This window comes from Sceloporus occidentalis, unplaced genomic scaffold (genome assembly GCF_023333645.1).
Source record: "Sceloporus occidentalis isolate IW3139 unplaced genomic scaffold, rSceOcc1.0.p SCAF_384, whole genome shotgun sequence".
NCBI lineage: Eukaryota > Metazoa > Chordata > Lepidosauria > Squamata > Phrynosomatidae > Sceloporus > Sceloporus occidentalis.
In genome coordinates this window covers 2501-10674 of record NW_028317364.1, presented here as the reverse complement: position 1 = coordinate 10674, position 8174 = coordinate 2501, and the positions used below count along the sequence as shown (strand labels likewise).

General features: G+C 52.3%; 1 protein-coding gene across 2 annotated transcripts; it reads right to left on the bottom strand.

Moving 5' to 3' along the window:
* Positions 1-2588: 2588 nt before the first annotated feature.
* On the bottom strand, positions 2589-7998 carry LOC149273330 (NADPH-dependent diflavin oxidoreductase 1-like). Of its 2 annotated transcripts, none has more exons than XM_089506420.1 (14): positions 7858-7998; positions 6923-7000; positions 6743-6840; positions 6262-6360; positions 5802-5903; positions 5312-5524; positions 4937-5058; positions 4595-4815; positions 4352-4459; positions 3973-4081; positions 3748-3894; positions 3259-3377; positions 2987-3081; positions 2589-2733 (listed from the first exon to the last, which is right to left on the bottom strand). In XM_089506420.1, exons 1-14 carry the CDS (start codon positions 7990-7992, stop codon positions 2589-2591), a joined length of 1791 nt encoding a protein of 596 aa, XP_089362546.1. In that variant the 5' UTR covers positions 7993-7998. The 2 variants fall into 2 exon arrangements, with proteins under 2 accessions (XP_089362546.1, XP_089362545.1); XM_089506419.1 differs by having other exon boundaries at positions 3748-3889; positions 3965-4081; positions 7858-7992.
* Between the last annotated feature and the right edge of the window lie 176 nt (positions 7999-8174).

The window sequence follows — 8174 nt, the reverse complement described above, 5'->3', positions numbered from 1 at the left end:
CTGAGGTCTTTGTGTTTCTTGGCTCGGCAGACAAGAGAGCGCATGTTTCCTCAAGAGAACCATCTCTGTTCGGGTGCAGGACCTGCGTCTGATCCATGTTCCTGAAGGAGAGAGTAACACGAGAGTGTTATCTGTAACAATCAATCTTTAGCACGCTTTCACTTTACAGCTTTAGGAAATCTTTCTATCCGGCACCCCCACGTGTCTGGTGGGTTAGAAGACCACCAGCAGTAGATCTGGTGATGGAGACCCGTCTTCTGGTCTTTACTGATCTTACGGATCTGGGTTTCAGAGCACCGTGAGCCGGCGGGGAGCAGGGAATTAGCACCTAAACAAAGTTACCCCTCTCTCTCCGCCACCAAACAACTGCGATGGAGGACCTCAGATACCCCTCCGCATGCAGGGAGTCAGCAGCCCCCATTACATGGATTCTCAGATTAATAGACATCCCTCAGAATTTACTGTAAACTCTATTCTGACAGCTCCTGTTTCTTCCGAATCTGACGACATCTGGGCAAAGCGTCCAAGAAAGACATTATCTGGTGAAAGGGAAACGTTTCAATCGCAGACGTGATTTACAGAGGACTCGCGCTTTTAATGATTAACCCTGAATGTGTTTATTCTGCGGATATCGCTCGATACGGATCACGGGGCCAAGCGGGAGGGAGACCAAGGAGTCTCGGAGACTGGAGGCCACGGGGATGCAAGCGATTTGGGGCTGCCCTGGACAATGCATGATATGTGAGCGGCCCTGGCCAAAGGGGCTCGCACTTCTGCACCATTAACAAGCAGAAGACCAACCTGACCCCAGGAACGCTCAGGGCGCCTACCTGGATCCCCGAAAGGTCCTTCACTTAGGAGACAGAGGGCAAGAAGGGGTATTTTCACAAAACTAGAGATTGCCCCCCCACATGCGAATACGCTCCATGCAAAACATCTTTGGGATATTTTAGAGGCTTTCAGCATCATATTATTGTGAACTGGAAAAATAGATTGCAAGCTCTTTAGGCTACAATGTATTTTTACACATTCTGTTATTTTATTTGATGCAAATGCTGGTCTAAAACGCTTTTTCTCAGGTAAATCTACCCCTCCTGGCCGCCCGTCTCCCACTTTCTCCAGAACTTGTGATCAGGAGATAACAGAACAAGTTATAGAAACACATAAATCGCACTTATTAAACCCGAATCACGCGGATTATTAACGCTGAGCGGGAATCCCAGCCGCGGCTCTAAAATCTCACCTGCGTCAGAAATGGAGAGCTTCACGCAGCGTAATCCATCCGCCGGGACGTTTAAACCCAGACTCTCTCATCCGTACCTGCAGCTCTCTCCGCAGGTGACAGACCGGTCTGGCCAGTCTCACGCAGACAGGCCGAGCCGGCCAAACAGCCAATCAGGAGGCTCCTTCAGTTGCTAATTACCAAACTATGCAGGTCTGACGCAGAAATACCTGCCCAGAACCAGGGCATTAATGAGAAGAGCCGGGGCAGATCTCACCGTCCAGCCAGACAGAGTCAGAGCGATCGAGAAAGACAGGAAAACCAGACTGTTTATCCCAGACGTTTATTAAACATCCACTGAGCTGAGGAAGCCCTGGTTTAACGGCAGCCTTTGGGGTCATTTCTTAAAGCCCCCCGTAAATGTTTGCAGTGACGGGCGGCTTTTGTCCCGCAGAGAAACGCGTCGGGTGCGATTTAGGCCGTTACGCGCAGGAAGGTTCTAGGGGCAATTCTAGTCTGTTTAAAGGACAACGCGGGGCGTTGACTTCAGTTGAGTTGGATTTTGCCGGTTGGGTCGATTTTCCGCAGACTCTCAGCTGAGTCCCGATCAGGAAGCCCCTTACCTGCCGGGTTCATGGGAAACGGGCGAGTTCTTGGGCTTTTTACTCTGCACAGAGCCGAGTTCATGTCAATGATCAGATGATTAATTGGGTGGCCTGAGCAACTTGACTCCTTGCAGGAATACCTTCTTGCGCATGCATTTGCCCATCACATCTATAGATTGGAAGCTCCCGAGGTCAGCGCTCTCCTCCTGTACATGTATGTGATTACACATTTCAGTGTTTCATCTACCCCTAGACCAAGGTGGCTCCTGGACACCAACCTACCCTCTTTCCCCTATCAGTGCTACAGAATCTACCGGCGCGCTGGGTATAAATGTATTTACCTTTGGGGCTGCCCTAGGCCCGGACCCCCAGCCCCCTCCACGGACTCTAACAAACTTCAGCATCTTAAAGGATCACATCGCCTTTTAATGAAGTCTATGGAGGCTGAGCCGACACGGCCGCCATAATTTAAATAGGGTGGTTTGCCCCTGGAACCGGCCCGTGGTAAATTCCAAAGCTTTGCTTTTTATGGTCTAAAGGAGGAAACGCCAAGCGCGTAACATTCAAAACATAAAATCTTTTTAATGACAGATTTATACCACCTGCCGCCTCATCTGCCCCGGCGTTTGGGGGAATCAGATTCAGAGAAGGTTCACGTGTGAGTTGGTCCTGCAGCAGCGGCCGTCCGGGACACACGGGAGAGCATGCGCAGCGTGGCACCCCGTGGCTCAGGCCCGTAACCTCCGGGGAGTCAGAAACATCTACGACCAGGTCTCGGACTGGAAGCGGCGAGACTTCTCTAGCTGGCTGAGATACGCCTCGGCTTCTGAGAGCGACATCCCTCCTTCTGTCTGGAAGATGGATTTCATGGCGTCGGTCACCTGCGCGGGCATCGACTTGGCGTTTCTGGCCGGGAGAAATAAGTGCGGATAATAACGCCCTGTGTGTCTAATAGCCTCACCCATCTATACGAGGGTCCCCCAAACACCAAAGCACTTTGTGAATATGCCCCACGGGGGTCCCAGGATCCTTCAGGAGTTGAGCCCCCAAAACTATTAGGTTACTCCTTACTGTGTCGCAGTACAGCGAGGATTTAGGGGCCGTTCTTGGTGGTCATTACATATAAGCGGGTTTGTGGGGGCGCCCGGCTCTCGCTCACCCGGCGATGTAGAAGGAACCCTGCTTCCCGCTGATTAAATCCCACAGAAGACGGCCATTCTCCCGGATTCTCTGCTGCACGTAAACCTTCTCCTCCTACAGCCCAGAAAATAATAGAAATCTATAATATTCTTTCCAAATAACATTAAATATCATTACATTTCTCCATGTGATTAATATCACATCGCGCGTTAATATTAATGAGGCTTCAGGATAGGAGGCAGCAGATATGCAGCAAAAGACAGAGCAATCCGCGCCGCGCCGACTACCCACCTGATCCCGGGAAAAAGCCGTAAACAGAGCGAGGAATCCCCCCTTCACCAGACCATCCCATTCCTCCTGGAAGTAGAAGTCTTTAGATTGTCCTCTGCACCCGAAAAACAAACAGTTACCTGAAACAGAAGAGAATTCCCAGGATCAAAACACGGCCCCATCCGTCCCCCGTCTCATCACCCATCTCTCCTGCTATAAAGACTCAAACCTTAATCAGTCGTTGGTCTCGTCTTAGATTTAGGAGCCGTATGTCTATCCCATGCATGTTTAATACCCTCACTGTATTACCCTCTACCACATCTGCTGGGAGGCTGTTCCACTTATCTACCACCCTCCCAGTAAAGAGATTATTATAGATATGGGGAGCAGATCCTGGGGCATCAATGACTGCACAGTGACTTAACCCTAGACGTACCACATGTCGGCTGCAATTTGCCAGCTATCTCAGCTTCTAGTTAAACTGACGGCTTGAAAGCATTAGCTTCCCACCTGCGGCTCCATGCGCGACTCTCTCCTGTATGGCGGCTCTGAACGGGGCCACTCCGGTACCAGGACCGACCATCACCAGCGGGACGTCTGCTTCACACGGGAACTTCATACTCCCTTTCTTCACCCAGAGAGGAACCCGATGCTCCCCTGCGGGACACATCAGCGTCAGACCAGCGGCACGGCAGAGCGGCGGCATTTACACACCGTACGGACAGACAGACTCACCGGGACAGAGGGAGGCCAGCCACGTAGAACACAGGCCACGCCGGACCTCACGTAGTCTGGTTTTATACTGCACCACGGCCATTAATATCTGGAGCCTGTTGGGCTGGGCCTGTGAAGACAGCAACATAATACATCTTTAGAACAAGTCCCACTGATTGCAAGCTCCTTTGGCCAGGGTAGGTGCCTGGGGTAATATTTTTCATTAAAATACTTAATAAGATGATTGAGCCGGGTTGTTATGCAATTAGATCACAAGCTCTTTGGACCACCATTTCCAGTTAAACCATTGCGTTGCGGTTAGGAGGGAATGGTGACCCTCGAGGCTGCTGGAGGTCTCTAGAACTCATTCGCATGTCCCGGAAGTTCTCGCTCCGCTCACCTTCCTGGATGACGCGATAGAAAAGGCTCGCGGGCGGACGCGGGGAACGAGCTCCAGGAGGTAATCGTGGGGGATGCTGCATGTTGTTTGCGGGAAGTCGAAGAGAACCTTGTAAAGGGGACAGAACGGTAAACGTGAGAGATAGCGGCGCCTCTCTATAACCCAAAAGTATTTCACGTGATTCCCAACCGGCCATGTCAGAAATCCGGGAGCACCGGGGAAGAACGGCCTGCCTTATGTCACCTCCAGCGTGGTCCTGCGCGGTCGGTTGCAGTAAGCATAGAGCTCCTCCTGGCCGGACGCAGAACTAAACTCCTTCAGCTTCTCCCGTTCCTGCTCATCCGGTGAGAAATGGGACAAAAGCTCGAAGAAGGAGCGGCGCGGGACACAGCAAATATCGAGGTAGTCGGCGACCAGCTGCCGCACGGAACATGGCTGAGGTAGGTAAGCAGGAGGCGGCGCGTCTGTAGGGGAGGAACGTCAATACTCAGCGCCTGCGAGCAACTAACTGGGTCAAACCAGGACCCCCGGCCGAGCGTATCGCTAACACGCGATCTGAGTGAAGATGCTGGGACCGGCACCCACCTGGCTCCGTGGGCTCCAGCACAAAGCTCCTGTCGGGGTCCAATCGCAAGAGGCTGCAGAACTGCTCCACGTGTTTGGGGGAATTCTGCGGCTGAATCATCACCACGTCCCCGGGAGAGAACCTGAAGAGCAGAAAACATTAGAGATCAAAGAGTGCGGAACTCCTTCACTCACCGAGTAACCCAAATCCACCTCACTCCGTCCACTGGGGCCCCTGATGGTTTACTAGCGAGGCCGTCCTTACTGGTCACCATTCACCAGCATCAGCCAACCCAACGGCCTTCAGCCTGCGACGTGGATTCCGAGAGACGCCGCGTAGCGGGGACTACAGAGACTCCACTCCGTCTCATAAGAGGTAAGAAGAGAGGAACTCACTCAATCCCCGAGCCCGTGGTGTCAAACTCAATGAGGCGCACGTCTTGGAAATGGTCGTCTGCCGTCAGCCGTTGGTTAGAAAGAAGCGGTGCAAGGAATGGGTTGAGTTCGGTCGGCGGCGCCGCTTCTGATTCCCGCTCCCTTGGCGAAATCTCGTGAGTGCTCGCTGCCGCCTCACCCTCCACAAAGCGGACAGAGAACGCCGGCGGTAACCTGCGGGTACAGAGTACGGCCACGCCGTGTGATCACCGACACAACCTCATATGCTAATCAGTTACTTCTCATACTAGGAGGTTATTTGCATATGAGGCAGAAGTCTGGAGTTCATCCTCACTCAGAGGCGAAGGAAGGGTAAGGAGAGTGAAGGGTGAGGCGAGGGAAGCCTCCGCGGAACCCGCTCCCCCAATCGGCTCCGTCCCCACCGATCACTTACTGCTTCCAGAACATGAATGGAACTTGTGGTTGCCGTGGTAACGATCCGCATACTTACATGACATCATCACTGATTATGTTGAGGCCAAAAGGCAGAGGATACAACGAGAGGACCTTATCCCAGAGATCCTTCAGCCACGGATCGATCGCAGCGTCTGCTCTAAAGACAGCGAGATTTAAAGCTGCTGTTCCACTCAAACAACAAACGTTAACCCCACTAAACCCCAGCAGAGGTTTAATCGCATTCATAACAACATGGGGACTTGGGAACGGTTTGGTTTAATCAGTTTCTATGGCAACAACCTATCAGGGCCTCCTTTCGTGTCACATTATAAATGCTCCCCGCAAAAATTACCAATAAAGCAAAATCTTAAGATATTAAATAATTATTAGCAGGGCCAGGAACGGGGTTTCTAACGTTGAATTTAGTTACAAAAGCGTTATATTCAGCTAATTAGGTGGGACGATTAATTGCCACCTCCCCCTGAGGACAAAATATCTCAAGGGCAGCTAATTACCCCAAATCATGCTGGTCGTCCCCCAGGGCCACAGACAGAACGGGGCTGGCTCCCAGCTGGAGAAGACGCTTGTGCAGCTTCTTGGCAATGAAGTTAAACCTGTTACAAAGTAACGAACGCGGGAGATGAAACCGTTCATTCTAACACAACCAGTTATATATCGCCATCATATTCCGCAGCGCAGTACACCTTAATCTGCTACCGACGGGATCTGTATCTGATCTATAACGTGGGATCGCACAGAAACCACCTACTGAATACTTTAATATGGATCCATCGATGGTAGGACTGCCCCTTTAACACAAGCCCCCAGCAGGGATCTATAAAGAGGGATCACCAGCTCTCTGCGTCCCGTGTGGATCCGCTCTACAGAACTGAACGCAGTATTTTAGGGGAGATCCTACGAGGGATCCACAGAGTATCATCTTTTCGTGTCCCTGCAACCATCGGGCAACAAGCGTTACCGGGAGCGACGTCTTACTTTGGGTAGGAAGAATCACCGAGCCCTAGAACGGCGTAATCCATTCGACAAAGAGCATTCTGGGGCAGATTCCTCCGAAATATGAATCTCCAAAAATTCTGAAATGTAATCAAATAGTTAAACAAAACTGTAAAGCGCTGATAACCGCCGGGGCCCCTGACGCTGTATACTCGCTTCTACCTTCATGTTGTCCGGGGGGTCTCCCTGTCCGGTTGTTGCGCAGACAAACACGACCAGAGGCTCCTTAATGAGATTCACCTGCAGATGAGAAGCAGCTCGTCATACCGTCTGTCCACTCTGGACTAACAGACAGAACAGACTTCTCAACAGAAAACATTTCACATGGAAGATGACATCACGCGGTGACATCACCAATCCCTATGTGCAGCTTTATCTCCGACCAGCAGGTGTCGCCGTTGAACACGTTTTACAGGCAGCAGTGAAAGTGACACCAAGCAATGGTTTATTTAACAAGTGGCCATCCTGATCATTTTAGCCCCCCCCCCCCGGGACACTGTATACAGAGACAGACCCCCCCCCCAAGCACACTGTATACAGAGACAGACCCCCCCCGAGCACACTGTATACAGAGACAGACCCCCCCCCCCCCGAGCACACTGTATACAGAGACAGACACCCCCCGGGCACACTGTATACAGAGGCAGACCCCCCCACTCACCACGCTGTATACAGAGGCAGACCCCCCCCAAGCACACTGTATACAGAGACAGACCCCCCCCCCGAGCACACTGCATACAGAGACAGAGCCCCCCCAGGCACACTGTATACAGAGACAGACACCCCCCCGAGCACACTGTATACAGAGGCAGACCCCCCCACTCACCACGCTGTATACAGAGGCAGACCCCCCCACTCACCACGCTGTATACAGAGGCAGACCCCCCCACTCATCACGCTGTATACAGAGGCAGACCCCCCACATCACGCTGTATACAGAGGCAGACCCCCTCACACTCACCACGCTGTATACAGAGGCAGACCCCCTCACTCACCACACTGTATACAGAGGCAGACCCCCCCACTCATCACGCTGTATACAGAGGCAGACCCCCCCCACATCACGCTGTATGCAGAGGCAGACCCCCCACACTCACCACGCTGTAGCTGTCCAGAGGCTGCACTCTGCATGTAAAATGCCGTCGTTTGGCTTCTCTGCCAATTCTGTGGGCCGTGTCCTCGGCGGTCCCCGTCTGACTCCCATACAGGATCAGGATATTCCTCACCGCCATCTGCAGAGACAAGGATCACGCATGTGCTGTTACAGGCGCTACACGCTAATGTCACGCCAGCCTGCAACACGCACACATACACAACACACATACATACATAACACACTACATGTATGCTGTACAGCATCATGCATCCGTTCCACCTCAACTCCTGATTGCCCAGACCCCACAAATACTGTAAT